The 25,925-nt window shown below is 43.8% G+C and overlaps 1 protein-coding gene across 4 annotated transcripts in view; it reads left to right on the top strand.

Annotated features, from left to right (window-relative positions):
• Window positions 1-25,925, top strand: part of Kirrel1 (kirre like nephrin family adhesion molecule 1) — a 94,269-nt gene that overhangs the window by 31,023 nt on the left and 37,321 nt on the right. For 2 of the 4 annotated variants that reach the window (XM_075978678.1, XM_075978676.1), the window contains exon 2: window positions 2,624-2,768. The exons of 1 other annotated variant lie outside the window; for it this stretch is intronic. In XM_075978678.1, coding sequence (XP_075834793.1) covers window positions 2,636-2,768 — 133 coding nt within the window. In that variant the 5' untranslated portion in view covers window positions 2,624-2,635. The remainder of the gene's footprint in view (window positions 1-2,623; window positions 2,769-25,925) is intronic. One more of the 4 variants, XM_075978677.1, reaches the window with a different exon arrangement.

Below are 25,925 nucleotides of genomic sequence, written 5' to 3'. Positions count from 1 at the left end.
CTATTTACTCCGTAGTCACCGAGGTGGGCCCGCTTGCTTCTGCCAGCAGGTTTGTAACATTCCAGACGGACTGTTCTGTCTGCTCTGTCTTTCTCCACCACTGATCCTTGACCAAGCTGTGACTCGGTTGGCCTTGTCTGCCTGCTCAAGGTCCCCTGAGTCTTCAGAGTGAACTGCAGGGCAATTGCTCTAACTACTCTGTTATTTTAGCCGACCTAATACTGGGGTAGCAGTGGCAGTGGGGTGGGGTGGCATTATGGAGCTATGTGAGGTTCCCCTTCTACAATAACTAGAAATGAGTTGATGCCAATTCAGTAGAATTTAGGAAGAACTTGGGCTATTCCTCTCATCTTTAGTTGCTCCCAAAGCTGATGCAGCAAGCTTTAGAACTCTCTCTAGGGTATTTGTTGATGTGCCAAGCTTTAGTAAGGCATGGTGGCCATGCTGAGTAAAGCAGTTTCTGATGCTGGGGACCCAAAGCCCAGGAGGCATTTTCCTGTTGGAGGTTTTGAGGACTACAGCATCTTAGTGACTGTCTCACTTAACAATTTTTTTAAAATTTACTTTTCTCCTTTTAATTTTTGGCTAGATATCAAACCCAAGGGCTTGTGCATGCTGGGCAAGTACTGTAACAGTAATATGCATCCTTAGTGTCTAGTCTTCTTTTTTAAAAAAGGTATTTGATACATAATGATTTTCCCTTTAGTTCACAATTCTGTGTTTAATTTCCACTACACTTCCTTGAGTAGGTATTATCTCCCTCTTGCAGTAGGTAAACTCATGACAGAGAGGCTAGCTGCTCACCCTAACCTTCTCCAAGCATTAGTGTGTGTTTTATTGTATGGCACTGTGTGGTGAGACTTATCCTGTGCAGAAGGGCTTTGCTTCCATTGAAGTTAAAATGAATGATCTTTATCTTGGTGGTTACCGACACAAGCTTTTGCTAAGCACATAACTGTGTCTGGCTCAGTGTGGACATGTGAAGAGATATAGATGGCCCACCTTTGCATGCCTTGGACTGTAGTCTAAGCCAGAGGCATTGATGTGGGTTGGCTGTATAGAGCAGTCGGCAGCAGAATTAAAGGAAGAATCTTCTGTATGTTCAAGACTGTGTGAGGCAAGTTGCCTGTTGTGTCTCCATACTGCCAGACGACAGGACAACATTTTCTTTTTCTTTTTAAATATTTACCTATTTATTTTATGTATGGGTGCTTTGTCTTCATATACACCAGAAGAGGGCATCATATCCTACTACAGACTTTTGTGAGCCACTATGTGGTTGCTGGGAATTGAACTCAGGACCTTTGGAAGAGCAACCAGTGTTCTTAACTGCCAAGCCATTTTTCCAGCCCCACAGGAGAACATGTTCAATAGCCACCCTAATTCTCCCTCCCTTTTTCTATAAGAAAAAAAAAAGCTACCACTATCCTCTCCAAGTGTGTATACACATAAATGCATTTTTAAACAATTTTCTATAGGCAGCCAGTGGACAGTTGAACTGACTGTAAGGCAAATAGTTACGGAGTCCTATGTTTAGATAATGATGGGAAAGTTTCAGCCCCCACCGGTAGCAATATAGTAAAATTTATTCTTCAACATATAGCATTTTCATCTCTTAACACTGAACTTTTAAGATAGAATAAGCATCTGTAATTAACTTAGGGAAGTATGAGATTGCAGCTCTGAAATCAGAAAGAAAAGAATTGTAACCCTAGACTATTGACTATTCAGTCGCATCTGACACTGGCTGGCTTACCTGAATTTGCTGAGCCTCAGTTGCCTCATATTCAATTGGAAAAATTATCTCTACCATATAGGACCACCCAGAGAATTCAGTGAGATTATATGCATAAAATGTGTAACCTGTAGGTTAAAGTATTCCTGTGAAATTTTAATTTATCTTTTCAGGAGCTAGTGCACATGGGTACAAATATTGTAAATGTAGAATGATAAGCTGTGAAAACAGTTCCTTTTCAGTGTTGTCTTTTGGCTACATATTGAACTCAAGAGATCCTCACGTGTTGGGCAAAGCATGCTTTATGTTTCTTCTTTTTCAGGCATAAAAATAGAAGACTGAACAGGGTAAACAGATCACCAGAGATCACTCATATGAACACTGGGATTATAACCCAGAGTGGAAAGCATGGTCAAAGATGTACCCCACATTGCTGAATCTTATAGTGGGGCCATAAATTCCTTTGACAGTCCTTTGAGTGCTGTGGGCCCTCAACCTCACTTTAAACTCTTACTGTGATTTAAAAATTAACATAATTTATAATTATAATTTTATAATATTTTAAGATGTATTTTAAAGAAGTTATATGTACTTGTGTGTCTGTGTATAGATATGTGCATATGAGTGCAGGTGCCTGCAAAGGTCAAAAGAAGGCATCAAATTTCTTGCAGCTGGAGTTATGGGTGGTCGTGAGTTGCCTGACATGGGTCCTGGGAACTGGACTCAGGTCCTCTGTAAGAGCAGTGTGTGCTCTTAACCGCTGGGCCATCTTTCTAGCCCTAGACTCATACATAGATGATTTCACGAGGATTTTCGATGAGTAGATGAGTCCTCTGTCACTGGAAGTTGAAGTTCATACCTTAATGCCTTCTCTGCATTCATCCCCAGCAGAGCTTTAGGATGCCTCTGGAGAGCTATAGCACATGCCTAATGAACTGCCAATCAAGCCTGCTCCCCAAGAAGCCCAGGTTTCTGAATCAGAAGATGTGGGCTCCACGCTTAGCCATTGCATATCTTATCTCTGTGACTTTGGGTGAGTTTCTCGATTTCTCTGAGTCATTGCCTATTAAATAGTGTTGGTGGTCTTTGCTCTTTGTTCTTTATAAATGCGAACTAATATTTATAAAGTGCCCTGTTCTAAATTGTGCAGTTGTAAACAAATCTATGATCTTATTTCTCTCTGCAAAGCCTGGAGAGGCTGAGGAATCCAGGAAGAAGTGGATTCATACCTGGAATTTTATCCTGCAGCTCAGAGAGTGACCCTTTTCCTGGGTTAGGCTTCCAGAATCAAGGTTCCAAAATCAGAATTAGGTGTGTGTGTGCCTACTCATGTTCTACTGACTGTCCATTCCCCTAGCTGATCTCAGCTCCATTTGCTTCTTTCAGCCCAAAGAGAGCAATAATCCCATTATGAAGACATGTCTCATTAAGACATCTCTACGATAGAGGCAGCAAACAGCCCTGTAGACTCTAGGCTGTTGCCTGGGAAAGCTTCTCCTTCCTTCCCCTGTTCATTAATGAATATGAGAGGTTTTATTCCCCCCAACAAAAGTGTTAATTAGACATTGCTCTGAACAGGGATATTACATAAATGAATTAAACTTGAATCAATCAGCAAGCCGGCTCTGTGCTGCAGGTCCCCTGAATGAGAAGAGAACTGAAGGCTGTATAATGGGAAACAGGAGGTGGGATGTCCCTGATGTAGAATGTGAAGGATGAAGCATCCCTCTGTTTCCAGCACCATTTTCAGGCAGATACTTTTATTCTTCTACTTTCTTTACCTTCTTGCTTCCTTCTCTTTATTCTTTTCTCCTTTCCACCATAGACACACACACACATGCAAATATCCTCAAGGGTCTGAAAGTTCAGATTCAATTTTTGTAACTGAAGTTGGTCTGGATTTACCAGTGGTACTTCCTTGGCACCTTATTGGGCCCAGGGTTGATACGTCAGTCAGAAGACACCAAATGCAATCAGTCCTACCCTACCATCACCTTTCCTTGTGAGCCACTAGTTTTCTCATCAAAAAATGGTGCATATCTTGCAGGTGTGTAACAGGGAGGGGTACCTATACAATGAGTCTGAATGGTTGGGTGACTTCTGGAATCTTTGTGAACTTGTATTGCTGATCATCTCTTGTGCATTGAATGCAAAAAACAAAAACAAAACAAAACCATGGCGGGAAAGACTGTGTTTTTGTCTTTTGAGAATACCCAGTGAATTATGAAGGAGATGGGCCAGCGTGGTGGCTCAGCAGGTAAAGGCACTACTTATTACCAAGCCTGACAACCTGAATTTCCTCCCTAGAACCTCACCCACATGGTGGAAGGAAAGAATCAATTCTTGGAAAGCTTGTGTTCACATGTGCATGGGGGCAGGTATTTGTATGCATACGCAATGCACAAATAAATAAATAGATGTGAAAATTTTAAGAAATCTAAATTGAAAAGTCCTTATAAACATACAAATGATCCAGGTGTGTTGGCACAGACCTATAAGTAATCTGTTGACTGAAGCAGGAAGATTGCAGAAGTTCAAGGCGAGCATGGGCTACATAAGCAAGATTTCCCCAAGACACATGAACATCTCATACACACCATACACACACCTCACACACACCACATATTTACCACACATGAACTCCACATATGTCACATACAATATATACTATTTACACACATGCACATACATGAGAATATGGTAGGACAAAAATTAAGTATTAGGAATTTGGTATGTAATTGCTGGAAAAGATCTGTTGGAAACTGTTGAGAAGTTGCAACAAGGATTCTGTTGCCCTGATAAGGGGGCCCAGTTAGGGGCAAGAAATGCAGCGGAAGTGTGATGAGTTGGGTCACCAGGACTGTGCCAAGGAAAATACCTATGTGCCTCTATCTGGCACAGAGTAGAGTTTGAATAGATGCATAAAGCAGCACATCTTTCATTCTTTTGTAAAGATATATTTAATTAATTAATTAATTAATGTAAAAATTTATTTACTTATTCACACATACACAAATTATGTGTGAGTACGTGCATGTGTGACTCCAGGTGCTGGAGGTTGCCAGAAGAGGGTGTTGCAGCCCATAGAGCTGAGGCCAACCCTCTGACATGGGCACTAGGAAGTAAGCTGCAGTCCCCTGCAAGAGTAGCAGGTACTCTTGCCTACTGAGTGTATGCAGCACTCGGTCTCTCTAGCCCCCACCTCCTTCTCTTGAGTTCTGTCACTGCAGTCTTTCTCTTGTCAGCCCTTCACGGCACACCCTTGAGTTCTTGCTCAGAGATAGATGGACTTTTCTTCACTTTTAGTAAAGGAGATTGAAGCCAGTGCTTTGTGTGTACCAGCCAAGTGTTGTACTACTGAGCTGAAGTGTCAACTGTGCCATTCTTTTATTTCTTTTTATCTTAGCTGCCTCAGTTTCCTAGACTCACCTTTCACACTTTTCATTCTTCTATTGCCCATGCAGGCACTTGGCATTTTACTTTGCCTGGTTCTTTTGCTTTCCAGCGTGGTCTGACCGGAGGAGAATGTGCAGCAGCTGTGTTGTGTTTTCATTGCTATAACAAAATGCCTGTGACCATAGCTCGCGTTTGCTCTCTTGCTTTTGGGCTTATGCTGAGGCAGTCTGTCCTAGCAGGGACTCCCGTCAGAGAGAGCTGCTCATGCCATGGGTGATAGGGAACAAATACAGCAGACGAGGAAAAGCTACAATCCCAGGTCCCGACTCATTTCACCCGACTTTCTTCCAGTGGGTCCCATCTGAAGGAGACACCACTTTCTCAATAGTCTTACAAACAAGGCAGCTCACTTTCAACACATGGGCCACTGGAGGTGGGCTCTGCTTTACATTCTCTGCAGCACTGAGAGCTCAGGGAATTCATTGAGCGTCTCTGAGATTCAGCTGCCCAGGGCTGAGATTTCATGACTCAAAATTAAACTGGATGTGAAAGTGATTTGTGAGTGTTCAGCTGTTCATCGAGGTAAGCAATTGTTATTTCTTGCTATTTCCATTGGTCTGGTCTTTGGTGATGACCTGCACCATAGGCAGGTAAAGCAGAAATATGCTTACAGGTTTGGGCCTATCCAGATAAACTGGAAAACCACCACATAGAAAGGAATTCTTTTTATTTCATTAAAAAAAAAAGTCAAAGCTGGCTAGAGAGATGGCTCACTAGTTAAGAGCACTGGCTGCTCTTTCACAGTACCCAGGTTCAATTTTCAGCACCCATGTGGTGGCTCATAGCTGCATTTAACTTCACTTCCGGGGCCTCCATAGGTATCAGGCATGTGTGCTATTGCACCAACATAAATGCAGATGAAGCAGTCACACAAATTTTAAAAAGGGAGGGGAATTAGGAATGCTGGGGAAAGTAAACCAACACTTGAATTATATGTATATTCTAGCTAATAAATATGGAGTGTGGGGGGTGTATGTGCATATGTGTAGTGTGCATGTGTGTGGTATTTGTGTGTGTGGTGTATGTGTGCGTGGTGTGGTGTATGTGTGTCTGTAGAGTAGATGTGTGTGTGTATGTGTGTGTATATTTATTTATTTCAGCCTTTTAAAAAATGTTTGTGCTCTTACCTTTCTTTCCTTTACTTCCTGGGTTGTCTAGTCCTAGACCCCTAGAACTGAAGCAGTAACTTTTAGCAGCACCTGCCTTTGTCTCCTGTTTAGCAGACTCATTGGCCCCATTAAGGGCCAATTAGTTACCCTGTTTTTCTTTCTGAAGGAACCTGGTGAGAACAGCCCCCTCGGACTTAGCCTGGGGCAGTGTGCTTCAGGGAGGGGGAGTTCCATGAATGCAAAGATTCAGGGCAGAGCTTCAGACAGTCCTGTCACACTTACACACACACACACACACACACACACACACACACACACACACAACTCCACGGCAGAGCTTCAGACAGTCCTGTCTCTCTCTCTCACACACACACACATATCCATGACAGAGCTTCAGACAGTCCTGTCTCTCTCTCTCACACACACACACACATCCATGACAGAGCTTCAGACAGTCCTGTCTCTCTCTCTCACACACACACACACATCCATGACAGAGATTCAGGCAGTCCCATCCTTACACACACAGATCCACGGCAGAGTGTCACACAGTCCTGACACAGTTACACACACAGCTCCACGGCAGAGCTTCAGACAGTCCTGCCATGGCATTTTCCCTCCACCAATGGAGGGAAGGGATTGAGAATGGAATAAAAACCTGCCCTAGAATGGAAACTGAAGGTGAGGGCTTGGATCGGTAGGGACAAAGGAGAGAATTCAAGGGGAAGAGAATGAAGTTAAGCATTTGTTCTCTGTTCTCTGTAACAGGTCCTGTGGAATATTCTATTTGCTGTTGAACTGTTACTTTCATTCACATAGAGGTCTGTTAAATAGGAATTAATGACCCTATTTTCTGGATAAGCTGTAATGTCTAGAGAAATGAGGGTATATCTGAAATCCACCCTGGGCCTCTGGCTCTTTTTACCATGATTTCTTTGACATCGTGATGAGGGAGGTAGACCAGGTTACTGCTAGATGGAGACCACTAATAGGATGTTTGGGTGTCTGTTTTATTCCTTTGTTTGTTTTATTTTTGAGACAGGGTTTCATTCTGTAGTCCAGTTTATCCCAGAACTCACTATGAATCCTAGATTGGCCTTGAACTTAAGGTTATCTTCCTGCCTCAGCCTCTAAAATGCTGGGCTTACAGGCTTGTACTACTGAGTAGATCTTATTCATATCCCAGCAATAGGAGGGACCTGCTCTTGCCCCTTAGAGAGTCGTTTAGAAAGCTGAAGCCTCCAGAGCCAAGGGGGAGACTTATGCGTTGACCAAGCTTTCCAGATAGCCCTCAACTCCTGATAGACACAAACTGCGGAGATTCTGAAAGAGATACTTCCCTAACGCAAAAGACAGATCAAGAGATCCCAAGGATCCTAATAGCTTGTTTGTTTTATTCGATGTAGAAGGAAGGAACCGCGAGTTGTGACTTTACAAATCTAAGAATTACACACACTTCGAATGTAGGTGGAGCATAGTGGAAGATAGAATCCAAGTGATGAATTTCACACTGCTCATTCATTCATTAATTCCTCTAGACATGTTTTCTAGTGCAGCTTGTTTAGATGGGTACTGCAGATCAGAGAGTAGATAGTTTAAGGGGTTTACCGAGTTACTCTGGGATAAAAAATACAAAGTTCCTTTATAGTCTGGCACAAGAGGCATGCTCGACAGTCAGCTAACAGCAAGCATTATGCTGGATATCCTGTATCTATGGGTGGTGAAGGGGTGGGTTCCTACAGCCCTCCAGATAGACAGGGTCTATGAGAAGGAAAATCACAGATTCCACGGAGGAGAATCCATGGGTTCTTAGATTGTGTGGGTTGTCTAGGATAAGCCATAATCCCTAAGGTGGGGGGCTGGATGGACACTTGAGAGTCCTAGTGAGAAAGACTGGCACAACCTTGGTCAACCTATGGAGGTGGGTGCTCTTCTGTTTAAGGCGAGACGGTGAGCTGGCAGATAAGTAGGTATCCCAATAGCTGAGAGCATTCCTGTTCCCTGGCTTCAAAGGTGAAAGGGGAAATGATTTGCGATGGAGAACAGGCTGTCTAAAAAAGACTGCAGGAGAGGCTAAAAAGCATCTAAATGAGAGTAAGGGTAACCAGTCTGTGTGCCTCATGGCGTGAGGGTATCCAACTCGTGGGCCTTGTGGCTTCTTTCTGACTGAATTACTTGGTAGATCTGCCTTAAACTGCAGTGGTACCTCTGCTAAGGCCTGATACAGCTATACCCTTGGGGACCCTCTGCATCTCTTGGCCATGGGGACAGTCTACCCCATGTAGTGACACTCAGAGAGCAGCTGCTGGTATTGGTCTGGTCTCAAGCTCATTGCCGTCTCCGTGCGTGCTGGGATTACAGGCATGAGGCATCGTGCTCAGCTAGGATCCTCATTTGGGAAAGGGGTCAAGCACCTTGGCTTCTCCAGGCATTGTAAGCATGATATGGGCTTATGTTCATGAAATAGCGGGATGCCTGGTATACATTTATACAGTACGTGACCATGGTGTTTGTTCTTGTTGGCCACCCTGTCTCACCTCTTTTTAAACCCTGGCTGTAGCCCTCTCCCAGGGAAGACCAGTGCCCTCCCTCATATAACTTCTCAGGTGGCTGGCTCTAATGTTCTAGGCACCTGGTGTCTGTCCCCAGATCTCTCCCCAGGGCCCAGAGTGGAGTCCAAGTGCCTTACAGCTGACTCCTGCCACTTGAACTCTCTTCCTCGCAGGAATCAATTCCACTCCGTCAGCTAGACTCAGAGCAGGACTGCCATGTCAGCTGCTGGCGGTGGCCCTGCCTGAATGAGGGTGTGGCAGCTTTCTCAGGAAGCTCTTCTCGGACTTGCCGTCTGGGTCTAGGCATAAAAAATCCTAGGTCGGGGCTGGAGAGATGGCTCAGCGGTTAAGAGCACTGATTGCTCTTCCAGAGGACCCGGGTTCGATTCCCAGCACCCACATGGCAGCTCACAACTGTCTGAAAATGCAGTTCCATGAGATCTGACACCTTCACACCAACAAACATAATAAAGTTAAATAAATAAATAAATAAAAGTTTAAAAAAAAATCCTAGGTCATGTGGAAGGAGCATTAGGTACATGGGTCCTTAGTCATGAGTACCAAGCAGGAAGGACTTTTGTTCACCAATTCAGAATCTAGAACCCTGACACACAGTAGGTCCTTAACGAATATTCTCTAGCCTAGGATGAATCCCACTGACCGTAAAGAGCTGCTTTTTAGTAGCAGAGCTGTCAACAAAAAGAAAGTGTTGTTTCATGAGGAACCTGCAAGCCACGTGTTGGACATGCTGGTTGGAGACTTCTGATTGTGAAGGGATAGTGGACAAGGTGACCTCCTCCACCATCCCTGCTAATGCTGAAGCGTCGTCTCCCCTCCAAGCTCAGGCCTGGGAACTGTCTGCACTTGGAAATCCCTTTCCCTCTACTGATGCTACAGCACTGTTCTCCTCCAGTTTGCTGTATCAGATGCCAGCAGATGATTCCTGGATTTGCTCTTTTCTGCCCCTCTGTCCCTCCACTCGGCCAGTGGATGAAACAGTGGCATTGACTTGTGAATTGGGTCAGAAGGCATGAAGAGTGGCTAGGTGAGGTGAGGTGGTGTGTCGGAGCCCAGCAAGCAATTTCCTACTCTGCTGCTGTATTGAGTGTTCTAGCTGGGCTGCCCCCTTGGATCTCCTATGATCCCTAAGGCTACTGCCTGGAGGAGACCCTACGGCTTCATACATTTGTCCCCGTCTTGTCTTCACTCCAGTGTAAATATGTCTAAGATGTAAGAACTGTCTGGTCCTATGAGGTATGCATTGCCTCTTTCAGGGCATTCTTTCCAGAGGACCTGGAGGTTGCTACATGTGTTAGTGTATTGAGCTCTGAGGGAGATCCCAGGGGCAGGGAATGAATCTGTCTTACTCTTGAGAGAGAACCGTGTTTGCCACTTGTGGGTAGTGTTGTTATGTTTTTTCTTTGGTTTGTTTTGATGTGTTTGGTTTCTGTTTTTTTGGCAACCATGCCATCTCCTCACTACTCTTCATGTACTTAAAAGTAGAGCTCCAAGAAAGGCGACAGTTGATGCACAGGGGCTTCTCCTGCTGGGAGTATGGGGCTGGGTCTCCCGGGGTCTTTTCCCTCTGGACAGTTCCTCTGCTCTTGCCCGGGTCTGGGGGAGTGATGTCATACTCAGGCTCGCTTATTCATTCACTCGCTCTTTTGCTCTCTTAACCAACTATACTGGAGCCCTTCTGTAATCCAGTTCCTGCGTTAAGCCTTTAGGAATAGAGTGGAGTAAGAACTGGGCTGTTGCTCTGCATTTGACAGCAGGGACAGGCAAAATGCCTGACAGTGCAGTGAAGAAGCAGGACAAACAAACCCTTTTCAAGGGGAAGAAGTGAGGAGAATGGGAAAGAGGACCAGCACTTTTTGAGGTTTCCGGGTCATGGCTCCAGCTTGTACTCATTTGAAGTGGAATGGTAGTGTCCTGCACTGCTAGCGTACCGTGTTACAGGAAGCATGGGATGAGGGGAGAGAGTGAAGACAACCTCTCACAACCCTAAGAACAGAGGGCGGTCCAGACCACCAGGAGCTCATGACAGGGACCTGTGACTCTTCCCCTAGGGAAAGTGACTCATATTGGAGTAGCTATGGAACAAGGTTGCCAGGTGACCTGTAGGTCAGAGGGTTAAGGCATGGGATAAGGGTGACCTTTGTGTTTTTCTCTCACCTCCCGTTTCCTCGGGAGGTAGGCAGGATATTCAGAATCTTTCACCTGGGCCCAAAGCTTTTCCTTCATTTCATTCTGTTACCTGTGGCCTTAGCTTCCTCGTGTGAAGTAGGAGAGGTGGGAGATGATGGGATTGGAGTCACCTGCTAATCCCCATATCTTCATATCACTATAGTTTTCACTGAATCCTGTTGTGTTAAGGAGCGGCAGGGCTGGGCTGTGTCCCACCACCCAGCTAGCTTATGCCCAGAATAATTACACGGAAACTGTATTCTTTTAAACACTGTCTGGCCCATTAGTTTCAGTTTCTTATTGGCTAGCTTTTACATATTGATCTAACGCATTTCTATTAATCTGTGTAGCCCACAAGCTGGCTTACCAGGAATGATCTTAACCTGCGTCTGTCTGGAGTGGGAGAACCATGGCGACTCCTTGACTCAGCTTCTTTCTCCCAGCATTCCATTCTGTTTACTCCGCCTACCTAAGGGTTGGCCTATCAAATGGGTCTAGGCAGTTTCTTTATTAATAAGAAATCACTCCCACATCATTTCCCCTTTTTCTGTTTAAACAAAAAAGAAAGGCTTTAACTTTAACATAATAAAATTACATATAGCAAAACAGTTATTAAGCAAGAATCACAGTTACAATATTTATATCTATTTTATCTTTTATCATAACAATGGAAAACTATAACTACCTATCCATTCTTCAACTCCATCAAAGACTCCAGAAGGATATAATATTACCTAAGTAAACAAGAAATAAGAAAACTCTAGAAATGACAGAGACATCTCGCTGCCTGGACAGTCACCCAAAGTTCTTTTGTACCGTTGGGGCATCCATCTTCAGCCTTCAGGCCCATAGTATCCAGCAGACATTTCCATGAAGCAGGCAATTTCAAAGACAGTTCAGTCACTATCTGCTGTGTCCTGCAGAATGTCTCACAGACTCTTTCATGAGTCATGAACCCCAAAAGACCATCTCACCTTTAGGCAAGTTCAGCAGTCCTCTCTCTGCGGGTTCTCTGTGTCCATTTTATGCAACAGTCCAGGCAAGAGCAGTTTCTTGCCCAAATGGCTATCAAACTCCATAAGGATCCTCTTCGATGCCCATCTTCCTCTCGAAGCAGATTGGTGCCGCCAGGAGCAGACATGTCTCATTGTCATGAAAAGTCCTAAGTTATTAAAATATTTTAAATGCCATATTCTGCAGCCTTTGAGAGATATGAAGAATGCCTATCTGAGATATATCTCTATATATCTAGAAAATCTAACTAACTTGACTACAAACTTGACTATTATTTATGATTATCCATCAACAACCTATATTTCCTAATTATACATTACATTTTAAAAATGAACTACACAATCACACCTTATTCAAGATCAAAAATACATATACATATAACAAAATTGACCTTAAAATCCATACCAATGCAAATTATTCATACCTATATCATATCCCCCTTTAAATGTAAAAGAACATTTACAAAAAATTTTTGGGAATATGGACGCAGTTTTTTTTCTCCAAACTGCTTTCTGCTGAATGGGGGCGTTGTTAATTAGGTCTTTCATGGTATAACCTGTGTGCTAGTTTCATCTCAGTTGGCAGTTGAGCGAAGCAATTTTTTGAAGATGTTCACAACAACCTTTCAGGAGGGCGTGGTCTATCATATCAAATTGGAATTGAAGAAATGAACAGGGTCTCATCCTCTGTGAAAACAAAATAAGAAACTCCTTTTTAAAGCATCATGTCCTTAGACCCAAATTTTGAAATCATACCCTCATGATATCCGTTCTGGTTCCATTTGGCAGCCCATATAATGAAATGTCTCTCTGTATTTAGCTCCTTCACAGTCAAAAATTTTAAAGAAAACACAATGTACATAATCCAGACTCTCTGTGAATTTTTTATTTTTTATGTGGCTTATATTTCTTTATTTTTTTTAGTCTCTTAACTATCTGTACTGTCTCTTTAAAGACTTTACCTTTTTTTTTTTAAGCATTAATTTTATTTTTTATATTTTTTTTTTTCTCTCTCCCAAGCCTACGTACATTTATCCAACAGTATGGTCTTTTATGTCTGAATCTGTTTTATTGTGAATCTGTAACATTTTTTTATTATCCAGGAGCATTTTTTAAAATGTTAAGCAGTTTTTAAAAACTTAAGTTACACCATGTACAGGTAATACGGTAATAAGGTACAGCCTGTTTCCTGTCCAGTCTAAACCTTAACTGCGCTGTTTTTATGGTAATTACGGTAGTTCCTACCTGAGACCAGCACAGTTCAGCATGGCGGAGCTGAGCAGCTCATGCCTCAGAGCCATTTGGTGCCCCTGAGCCACACACAGTTCCAGGCACACAGTAGTCCATATTGCCATCAACCAAGCCATAGAGCTTTACTCCAAATGCTCCATTTAAAAGCTCTGTCTCCCATAGGGGCCAGACAGAGATCGCAATGGCGGCACAGCCCAGAAAGCGGCGGTTTAAAACTGCAGCTTTTTTCCTGTTGCGGATGCTGAGTCAGGAAATTTTCTCTGTAGTGCGCCACCCACAAGCCATAAAAGAACTGTGCTAAACTCTCTCTTACCTTTTTAAAGTCCTCTCAGGTTTTTAAGTGAATTTAGGCCCCACGTTGGGCGCCACTCTGTTGTGTTAAGGAGCGGCAGGGCTGGGCTGTGTCCCACCACCCAGCTAGCTTATGCCCAGAATAATTACACGGAAACTGTATTCTTTTAAACACTGTCTGGCCCATTAGTTTCAGTTTCTTATTGGCTAGCTTTTACATATTGATCTAACGCATTTCTATTAATCTGTGTAGCCCACAAGCTGGCTTACCAGGAATGATCTTAACCTGCGTCTGTCTGGAATGGGAGAACCATGGCGACTCCTTGACTCAGCTTCTTTCTCCCAGCATTCCATTCTGTTTACTCCGCCTACCTAAGGGTTGGCCTATCAAATGGGTCTAGGCAGTTTCTTTATTAATAAGAAATCACTCCCACATCAGAATCCCAACCAGGAGCCAGGCTCTCTGCGTACTGTGTACACTAAAGTCTTCATCACAGGAAGGTGAGCTTTCCTGCTCTGTAGCAAAGGAAGTGGAGAGCAGCCTACTTTGGCCTTTGCCCCTTTTTGTTACTCTTGTCTTCTGCCTATAAAGGACTGCATGTTTTAAGGGTATGAGAGGATGCACTAAAGACTGTGAGAGCCACACTGGAGTATCTGGGGAGAGAGACTGCTTGGGAAGTTCCTTGCAATGCGGACTGTGACACTGTTGTGCGATCTCTCTTATACCCTCCTCATGGAGAAGAAGAATTAGAACACTGAGGCCAGCCCCCTCCCCTTTTCCTCCCCAGTTCACCCTAGCCCCTTTCTTGGCCCTTTCTGCAAGCTTTCCTACCCCAGCTTGTGGTCTTCAGCCTGTTGGAATCAGATATGGCCTTTGTTTTTCTGCCTGGCTGCTCCCTTTCAAGGATAAAGGGCTCTGTGTCTGGGAATGCTCTGTCTTAGGGAAGCCTGGGGAAGCTTAGAGACCTTTTCTCTGCATCACCTTCCCTGAGACTGGTGAGCCCCATGGAGGTAAAGAAAGCCTTGGCTTTCCTGGGTCACTGCTCAGGGGAGAAAGGGGAGCAGAGCAGAAAATGTGGTCCATTGAGAGGCCTGGAGAGTATGAGGGGTTGAGTATCCATAGGGAACTGAAGAACAGCAGCATAGGTCCAGCCTCATGCTCCCACTCAGACTCCCATGCATGTCCAAGAGGACTCATGCCAGGTTGGGTGGTGGCTGTTCCAGGGGAAGACATAACTATTCGCCAGATCAATGTGATCTGAGAACCACGGCATTGATGATAAAAGGGTTAGTGAAATTTCATGCATATTTATCATCATAATTATTGCTAATAGCTTCATCTGCATAGCACATACAAGGCTAAGCCCTTCATATATTTTGGTTCATCCAGTCTTTACAGCTGTACTTTATAGATGAAAAAGTACTGAGGCTCAGTGGAGTTAACTTTCTTTGTACATAATGGTAGCAGTGAAGCTTCGAGCAATCCATCAGCAAGCTCATGGTCTCCATGGCAGGAAGACCCTGTATTTAATCCTTTTTTCCCATCCCAATAGCTTTGGGAAACATAAATTCTTTTTCCTTTTCACCTCTACATTTCCATCAGTACAATGGCATTGAGGTTATGAATTTTCATGGTGGATATTAGGAATCACTAAGACAACGACATAAAACATTCACTCATAAGATTTGAACTGGAAAGTAGAGGCAATGCTGCATCTAGATATAAGAAAGTGAATAGTATGGACACTGGCCCTCCCTTTGTGCAAACAAGCCATGTCTTTCTGGAGCCTTGGCTGTCATAGGACTAGCTCTCTAGATCAGACTGGCCTCAAATTCACAGATATCCACCTGCCTTTGTCTCCAGAGTTAAAGGTGTGCGCCATCACCATCAGTAGCAGGCTTTTTCTGGACCACCAAACAGCTCCCAGATCAAGACATGGAGACTTATCGTGAATATTCGGCTTTATATTATGCTTGCCCCACTAGCTCTTATAACTTAATTTTACCATTAATTCATCTGCGTTTTGCCTCAGTGCTTTTTGACTTTTTCCCTTCTTGTATGTCCTATTTTCCTGCTTCTCCCATGTCTGTCTGTCTGGTGGCTGTCTGACTGACTGGCTCTGGGTATCTCCCTTTTCTTTGCTCCAGCACTCTCCCCTCCCTGCTTGAGCCTAGATTCCTCCTCTTACTCTCTCTGCCTGCCAGCCCCACCTATCCCTCTACTGCCTAGCTATTGGCTGTTCAGCTTTTTATTAGACCAGCTAGGTGCTTTAGGCCGGTGAAGCAACACATCTTTACATAATTAAACAAATGCAGCATAAACAAATATAACATACCTCTACACGGTTAAAGTAACATTCCGCAACATAAACAAATGGAATACATCTTTTCATAGTTAAAGTAACATTCCACAACGACTGCCTGACTCTGGATATGTACTTGGATGAGAAGTGGATCAATAAAACTTTTTGCCGGGCAGTGGTGGTATGTACCTTTAATACCAGCACTCTGGAGGCAGAGGCAGGTGGATATCTGTGAGTGTGAGGCAAGCCCTGGTCTACAGAGTGAGTTCCAGTACAGCTGGAGCGAAGTTGTTACACAGAGAAACCCTGTTTCAAACAAACAAGCAAAAAATGAAATTACAAAAAAACGGTCAGAAGGCAAAGTTTAACGGTCTAATCTATCTATTTAATGCTTTAAATATTTTTTCTAAGTGCTGTGTTGATAGTAATAACTAAAGTGGGAAAAGAAAATGCCTGTCTCTTGGATCTATAGAGGACAGATCCAGTAGAAAAGTTAACAATTATGTGAGTACGTTGGATGATGGTAAGAGGCATGGAGAACAATAAGCAATAGAACGGAAGTCTAGGATGTAGCATGGCTGGTCTTCAGTTTAAGTCAGTCAAGTTTCTGTGACTCTGACAAATATTTAAGCCACTATAAAGACAAAAAGTTTATTCTGGTTCATGACGTTAGTCCATGGTTGCTTAGCCCCATTGCTTTGAAGGTAAAGCAGAACATCACAGTGGAGAGGGTGTGGCAGCTTATTTCCCAGCAGCCAGGAAGCGGGGAGAGAAGAGTGGAAGCCCAGTCACTTTACCATGATGATCTTACTTCCTCCATAAGGCTCCTCCTTCTAAAGATCTCAGCATCTCAGCAGGACTATGGGCTTGAGACCAAGTCTTTAGTGTGTGGGATTTGGGAAGACATAAAAGATCCAAACCATAACAGGCTGGAGAACTTACTTAGAAGACAATAACTTAAGAAAGATCCAAAGGAGAGAGAGGAACAGGTATGCAAGAGTGTGCTTGTTATAGTTGAGGGGAAACTAACATGAGTGGAGTGAACTGAGGGGAAGAGCTAGCAATGAATGTAGGGATGAATGCACAAATGCAATGGCAAAGAATCTTCGGTGCTGCAGTTCATTTCTGACCTCATCACCCTGAACGAGGGCAGATTTTACAACGTGAAGAGCAAATCCCAACAAAATTCCCTGCACTTCCCATGCCAGTCTCAGCTCAAGTTCAGAAATTCCCACGACCCATTTGGATTTGATAATTTCACAAATGACTCACAGCATTCAGAAAAGTAATATTCTTACAGTTTTCAAAGAGACCTGTGTGTAGAGAGATCTGAGAAGGGTCCGAATGGAACTGTTGTTTCTTCTGCTTGAGAAATCAGGATTAACATCCTTCATAAGTCATGCATTCAATGACTGGAAGCTGCTGGGACCCTGAATGTCTTGGGTTTCATAGCTGAGATTGCAGCCTCTAGTTTTCTTACATCCCTGGTCAGCTTAGTCTAGTGTCCTTCCTAGCATAAACCTAGGTGTGGAGCTGGGTACAGTGGCACACTCCTTCAATGCCAACGCTTGAGGAGCAGAAGCAGAGTAGAAGCAGCAAGATCAGAAGTTCGGGACTGTCCTTAGCTATATAGCCAGTTTAAAATCATTTTGGATTACATGAGACTCTGTCTCAAATAAGCAAAAAGCCAAACCAAACAAAAGCAAATACCAGCTGTGGGTCTAGCACGAGTAACAAAGCTACTTCTGTCGCTCTGAAGTCCTTAGAGCCTGGGACTTCTGATTTTTACTGTCAGAGTAGGCTTAGAAGGGATCCTCAGGACTAGGACTTCTAACAATAGCAAAAGCTATCTGTGGGCTGGGGAAGGGAAGAGATGGGCAGAGGAGGATGTGTTAGAATTTCTGTTTGAGCAAAGTTACTCTGGCTGTTATGTTAAGAGTAAGCCTAAGAAGAGAGGAGTGGAAATTCTCTGTGGCTGCTCTAGTTGTCCTGGTGTGAAATGCTGGCTAGCACCAGGGGTACCTATCTCTAGAGTTGCTTTGAACTTAGAATTACGAATATTGACTGATGGTTTGGGTACAAGGTAAGAAAGAGCTAGGAGTCAGGTGATATTTTTTGTCTTAAATGCTGGAGGAGTGGAATTGTAAGACCAGGGGCTAAATTTTGATTTGGAAGATGGTGCTGGGGACTAAATCCAGGGCCCCTTATGTGCTGGGCATATCCTCTATTAGTGAACTGCATCTCCAGCCCAGGAGCTTAGTTAAGTGTGAGACGCTAATTAGAAAACCAACTAGAGGTGTTAAATAGGCCATTTGATAGATGCATCTGGGTCTTGAGAGGGTGTTCTGAGCAGAGATACGACGTCAGAAGAAATGATGTTTAAAGTCATGTAACTAAGGCTGGGGAGATGGCTTAGTCAGTAAAATGCTTGCCACACAAATATGGCTGAGTTCAGATCCTTAGTACTCATGTACCCATGCCAGGTGTGGTAGTACAAACCTGTAATCCTAGCACTGGGAAGGAAAAGATAAGAGGATCCTTGGATTTTGCTGGGCAGCTAGTCTTGTGAATATATAAGTTGCAGTTTCAGTGAAAGGCCATTTCTCAAAAAATAAGGCAGAAAATAGAAAAGGATATCCAATGTTGACTTCTGGCCTCCACCCACAACTGCCCTCATATTACATAGATACGTACAAATGTATTTAGAGGCTATACGATTAGATGAGTTCACCACACTAGCGAAAGGAGAGGACAGGCCCAAGAAAAACCCTGAAAACACACATAGATAAGTGTAGTCCACATTCCTTATCAAGGAAACTCTTTGTAACAGAGAACATGACTAATCAAAATGAAAATTTGTGGGTCCCAGTTCCATTGGATGCACCTATAATACAACCCCTGTATGGAAGGCTCAGGGATGGTTGTGGAAGATCCAGAGGAGCAGAGAGTTTTGCTACGAAATTGTGTTTCCTGGGACTGTAAGAAGCTACACCCATGAAGTCTCAATTTAAACCATAACACTCACCAACAGGACAGCTGAATAAGAACAATTGGCATGCCAATATGAACAGAAGAAAGTCCTGGAGGCCTCAACAAAGAACTACAGGCAACTAAAGAATACTGAGATGGGGAAAAATCGTCTTCTCCAGGAAAGAGCACACCCATTGTTTATCCGATATCAAATCGTCAGCCCTAAAAACGTATAAGTAATATTATACAGACTGAACAGGTTGTATTTAGGAATATGTATGTGTTTCACACATGCTCATACAGCAATCAGTGGGAAGAATGGCATATGAATTTGAAAGTGAGCAACAAAGAATACATGGGAGGACTTGAAGGGAGGAAAAGGAAGGCAGAAATGATGCAATTATATTATAATTTTAAAAAATGAGAAGAAAATATCAGAAGGTAGGGAGTCACAGAAAAATCATGTGTGGGTATTACTGCAGGACCAGTGAGGAAAACCTCTGCTTTCAACTAGAAAGTTCTACTGCGGCCTAAGGACTAGGGGTAGGCTCAACAGTAGAGTACATACATGCCTGACAGTAGTTCTGCACATGGAAAAAGAGGTAAATAGATACTCAGCCCCAGTAAGAGGAGGACCAAGATGGGACTAGTGTTGCATTGAGGCACTCTATCCTCAGGACCTTAGGGAGAAACATACTTGGATGACTTTGTGAGGGATGGTAAGATTGTGTGCCCAGTTCTGCCAGAGTGCTTTCGCCATGAGGAGAACACAGGTTAGGGATTTGGCAGTGGCTGTCTGGGGTCAAGAGAGAAGAAGATGTAGCGTATTTACAAGAAGATGCCTGTGAGAGCAGCAGCAGCATTAGAAATGAAGGATATTTGGTTAGAAGTAAAGGAGACTCAGGGGGAATGTCATAGCTCTCCTCTCATGCTTAACGGACTATCATGTGGAAGAGAATTAGATTCATTTTATGTGACCCCAGGGGAAAAACTAGGATTGATGTTCAGAAACTGCAAAAAGAAGGTTTACAGTACGGGCTGAATTAGAAGGCCTTGCGTGTATTATTTTCTCATTTGGTTAATCAGCCCTCAGTGCATACTGTGGAATCAGCACTGGCTGAGGCACCAAGGCAAAAGCCCAGCCCTTTTCAATAGTGGAAAGGAACTCAGACAAGTAGTGTAATGTGGGATGGAAATACTAACCTGACTGGGGTGGGGAGTGAGGATATGGCTCATTGGCATAATTCCTGGCTAAGGATATTCCACTCTCTGTCAATGGAGGTCCATCTCAGTCAAGTCTGGTGAGTTTTCTGGATGGCTAGGCCATGTAGGCACATCCTTCATAAAAATGATGTCTGATAGACAATTGGTGGTGGTATATTATCACTTGTAGAACACTTTCAGTTCTCATTCTAGCCCTGTCAAAGTCAGTCTGTTGTCTGTGCCTTTTAGATGGGTCCAGGATCTGCGTATCAAGTGAAGCATCTCTTACTTCTGTCTCCCAGCTTTGTTCCCTCAAATCCACTCCCATCAAGCCTGTTTTCTGTCCTCTGCCTGGGACCTCCTCCACCTGAACCCTTTCCATGGCTCATGTTTTCTTATTTCAAGAAGGTCTTTGGAACTTAGGTTTCCCAACTGTGCCATTCTCCATAATTCCTGGACCAGTCGACCTTGTGTTCCTCGGGTGTGCTGTGAGACATGTCTAAGTTTAAATAACATGGAGGGTTGGTCCTTAAAATGCTTAAAATGCTGTAAATAAGGAGGGTAGAAGGAAGAAGGAGAAAGCAGGAAGACTGGCTCTAGCTGCACCTCACTTGATATTGGCATTCTCTTCATTTTACAAAGCAAGCGCCTTGCCCCAGTTGACTGGCCCAGCCGGCTGCTGTGTGGACTTGCTTGGACATTGCATTCTACTGCCTTTCTGGGGATAGAAAAGGGAAGAGTTAAGACAGGAAAGCTTCTGTTTAGCCTGATTGTTGAACTTCAACCTGCTGGATCTACGAGGAAGACATAGACTATGTCCTACCCTCTTTGAATTCACAGTCACAGGATACCAAAAAGAGACATGGGGAAATGACATGGGATGGCCACAAAGTGAAAGAAACTGTGCACCTTTGTATACATATAAAAATAACAAAATGTTCAATTTGGCAACTCAGGGCAGGTCCCTGAACAACTACAAGTTAACCCTATTGCAGTGAATCTCTGTTCTGGTGCTGCTAAAAGAGTTAAGCAATGTCCTTGTTCTCCAGGTAGAAGGATAATTGCAGGGATAGGAGCTGGTATGCTGTTGACAAGAGAATGAAGCGGTTCAGTATGCTGAATAAATCATAGGCAGAACAGTCCAAAGGAGTTGGTCACATATACTAAGGAGCTGTGGGTTGCATTCTGCCACCCAGCTCCCGCCATCAGGTAGCTTTACCCGAAATAACAACACACAAATTGTATTCTTTTAAACACTGCTTGGCCCATTATATCTAGCCTCTTCTTGGATAACTCTCACACCTGGACTAGCCCATTTCTAATAATGTGTGTAGCACCCCAAGGTGCGCTTACCGGGAAGATTCTAGCCTACGTCCATCCTGGGTCGGAGCTTCATCACGTCTGCCCTGGAGAGCAGAAGCATGGCATCTGTCTGAGGCGTCTTACCTCACTTCCTCTTCCTCCCAGCATTCTGTTTTGTTTATTCCACCCACCTTTGTTCTAACCTATCAGGGCCAAGCAGTTTCTTTATTAATTAACCAATGACCTTCCTCCATCAGAGAAAGACATATTAAGGGGACATAGCACAGTTGAGCTCAGAAATTCCAAGAGGAGCAATTAGGTGGGCTTGTTGGGGAAGATTTTCTAGAGAGAAAGTATTTGGGTTGTATTTAGGAAGAAAAACAACTTGGACTATCAAGTAAGAAGTCTAATAAAGATATTTATAAAATGTGGGAAAAGGAGAGGGAACAATTCTACAAATGTTACCTGCGAGTGTCTACTAAGACCTAGGTATCATGGATATGAACCAAGGCAAATTAGCACTATGTCCTCTAAGAGCTGCCCAAGGTTTTGCAGAGTAATGAGGTGCACATGACCCCTAAGAACTCTGTGGTGGCCTTGGCCCAGGCTGAGTCTTAGAAAGGCTCCCATGCAGCAAGCCAGAACTGCATCTCGAAGGATAGCTAGAAATGAGCAAGGGGTCAGGGCAGGGAGCTGCCCAAGGGTGGATGTTGGAGTAGGTGCTGCTGGTGTGGGCAAGAGCCTGACAAGTTCCCCTCGAAGGGGAAGAAGTGGAAGAGGATGCTGAAGAGGTAAGCCCTAACTTGATTTGTACTTCACCTGAAGCCACTGGAGAACCACTGAAGGATTTTATACTGGGTGGTGATATCACTGGGCATGTACTTTAGAAGGGTCATTTGGGCAGCTGTGCTGAGAATGGATTTAAGAGGACCATGCTGGAGGTAGGAAACTATTAGGAAGGTATTGGAACAGTCCTGGGGAGCAGTAGAAAAAATGTTAACCACTTGGGTGAGGGCCAAAATGAAGGGTTAAAATTGGGATATACTTAGGAGGGGTATCTGTGATATGTGTCATGGGGCAGTCTTGGATGAGTCTTAGGTTTAAACGAGGGTGAAGAGGTAGCAGGGTTTCTGGATAGAAAGATTTAGGGAAATGAACCCGAGATTCTTCCCACATCACAGAAGTCATGGCCCTTGACAAATGAGAGAGGGTCATCAAAGACAGTGCCACAATTCTTATTGGCTAGATCTAAGTTATGTAAGAACTTCCTGAGAGTCTCTGGCTGAGGATCAAGTACTCAGCAGTTCTACAGGTTTAAGGCCAAAGTCAGCATCAGGAGAGGAAGTGGAAGGTGAGAGGGTTGTGCCCACGGTGTAGGACATCTGCATCATATGCTTCATGCAGGTTTATTTTACAGGGACAGAACAGCAGGATGTGGTTGGCATGGAGATGACACTTGAGCAGGATCCTATGGGAACTCACACTTCATTTCTGATTTTGCTGTTAACTGATTCTATGACTTGAGACCGGGAGAGTCATGTCTCCTCTTTTGACACGATTTTATATTTGTACAGTAAAGGGTCAGATTAGATCAGTAGGTTTCATCAAATGTGAAGTCTCACAATTCTGGAGAATATAGTCAGACATTAAGTCTCATGATGCTCAGGCTGGCCTTGAACTCAATGAGTAGCAGAAGGTGACTTTGAATTCATGATCCTCTTGCTTCCACTCTCCAAATACCTTTTCACAGGTAAGCAGTGCCGTACATGGTTCCAACACAGACCTGATTGCCGAGAAGGCACAGTCTGTTCCCTGTAGCTCCAAATGAAGGCTTGCTCCTCATGTCTTAGTTTTGTCTAAACCAAATCAACTATTCAGACCACTGGGTAGAAATCCCAAAGGCAATCTCTCAGAGGAGGCTGTTCCTGAGTCTCCAGTCCTGCCTTTGCACCCGCGGTAGCCCCAGAAGAGCTTCCCCTTCTTCCTTTAGTCTGAGTTAAAGCACAGGGCAACATGACGATCTTGATTCCTTGCTCCCACTTGCAGCTCTCACCATCTATAAAAATAGACAGTAAGCTAATGTTTTGAATGGTTCAAGGTCACCTAGCAAATATCTATAGATTATGAAGGGGACATTAATGAAATAGAAACAGTAGCCATTTCATTACTATGCATAAAATCCTTTTAAAACCTCATAACTCAGCACTGCCGATAACCAATACACAGACATAACAACCCCAGCACTGGAGGAACTGTGCCTCCTCTGACTCCGCTTGTCTCCTGTCTCGGGAGGAATGCAGTGAAGAGATGTGTCTCTTTCTTCTTTTATTCTCTTTTGTCTTCATTCTCTCTCCCTTCTTGCTTACTCTTTTCTGAGAAAGGTATAAGAGCAATTTAATAAAACCTCTTCCCTTCTCCCGTCATCTGCTGGATGAAGGCCTCAGGTGGCTACTAGGCCTCCCACACGTCATTGCCCTCTGCCTCTCCACCACACCAGGATTCATCTGCTGTCTGCTCAGACAGACTGTAAAGGACTGACCTTCTCCTCTCAGATTCCACACTCTTTCAATCCATAAACCCTGCTGATTGACATATTTTATATTCCTCCCATTTCTTTGTACCAGTCTTAGTTTTACACTCCTCTGGTTTCCCTTCAGATGGAGTGTGGCTACTCTGTGCTGTACTTACCTTTCCCCCAAGTTATACCAGGTTATCTCTGTTACCCCTAGAGATGAAAGTCCAAACTCATGCATGTGAGAGTCCATAGGATCCGATCAATGCTATCTCCTCTGCCCCGTCCCTTGTCCCATCTCTTGAGTTCATGAGAGCCACTCGTAGGTGCCGCAGTCTGCCACATATCCTTCCTTTTGCTTACTTAGGTTTTGCTTGAAGGACACTTTCCCCGAAAATCGTCTCTGTGCTTTGTGAGCGCCTCCCACATTTCAGATTGTTGATTGGCTGACGTCTTCTCTCTGCCAGCCTTTCATACTTTGTCCTTTTACCTAGAATGCCATACTGTATTTATATGTGACTGCCTGTATTTACCTTCCATAAATCCCTCAGAGCGGGAGATGTGGCACTCCACTTCTTGTCTCTATCCCATAACAGTATTAGACACACACACACACACACACACACACACACTGTCTCACAATGATGATACATTTTTACTTTGTTTTGTTTTGTTTTTGAAGATGGGTTTCTCTGTGTAGCTCTGACTGTCCTGGAACTCGCTCTGCAGAGCACGCTGCCTCCCAAGGATTAAAGACAATTGTCACCACTGCCTGGCACATTTTTACTTTTTAAATAGATTTATTGTATTTGTAATACTGTGTGTCCCAGCCATCCATGCCTCACTGTTCTCCAGACAATACCCCACAGTCCCACCTGCCTCTGTCAGAAGGCACATACTATATTACATCTGCAGCTCAGGTTTTCACCCTGTCCTTCACCGACTTCTCATGTTCACTCTTTCCTTCTTTTTGTATCATCATCATCATCATCATCATCATCATCAGATCAGATACTGGGTCTTTTGTAACCCAAACTGGGCTCAACTTTCTTATTTTAAAATGTATTTTATTTTATGTGTATGTGGGTGTGCCTGAGTCTAAGTCTGTGTAGTGCATGTGTACACAAGCTCATAGACATTAGAGGAGGGTATTGGATCCTCTGAAGCTGGAGTTATAGAAAGTTGTGAGCCACCATGTGTTGGGAACTAGGGTCCTCTACAAAGAACAGTGTATGTCCTTAACCTCTGAGCCGTCCGTCTAGTCCTGGCCTCCTACTCTGTGTAGCTAAGGCTGACCTTCACCTGCTGCCTCTACTTTCTGAGTAGTAGGATTACAGGTGTGTGCCACTGTGTCCAGCTCTTTATTCTTTCCTCTTCTATCGCCATTGAAATTGCTAATTTCTTCCCAGGTGTGGTGATCCATGTCTGTCATTGTAGCCTCCAGAAAGCTGAGGCAGGAGGATCACTGTGAGTTTAAGGCCAGACTGGGCTACACAGTGAAGCTCTGTCTTAGAAACAACAACAACCAAAACAAAATAATTAATAATTTCTCTCCTACAGCCTAGAGCTGATGTTTGATTAGAGCTTTATTGTTCTTAATACCTGGAGGCTATGCTTTTCCCCCCTTTTATCTCTATAGTGTGGGTTATAAGCTCCGCATGAAGAGCAGATGTTAGATCACCTATTTTGGTTTCTCAGTTTCTCTCTCTCTCTCTTCCTTTATGGAATTATGAGCCAGAAGGGACGGAGTGAGTGGTCAGCTGGGTTGAAGTGAAGGTGAGGGTAGGACCAACTGGAAGACTGGTTAAATTTGACAGCTCACAGAAGTTATAAACAAGAATTCTCACCACCGAGTCTCCTGTGGATATTTATGCAAGCGTCATCATTATTATTACATTATTACTCAAGTTTTGATTATCTTAAACACACGCCAAGCTGTGGGGAAACATGCTAAAACTGTATTAGTTAAAACTGTTCTCTACCTCAGAGGTCAGGGCAGTATCCCCTCCCCATGCCACTAAATGTGCTTGAAGAATGGTCA

Source organism: Microtus pennsylvanicus, chromosome 7 (assembly GCF_037038515.1).
Source record: "Microtus pennsylvanicus isolate mMicPen1 chromosome 7, mMicPen1.hap1, whole genome shotgun sequence".
Taxonomy (NCBI): Eukaryota; Metazoa; Chordata; class Mammalia; order Rodentia; family Cricetidae; genus Microtus; species Microtus pennsylvanicus.
This window is presented reverse-complemented; position numbering and strand designations above follow the sequence as displayed.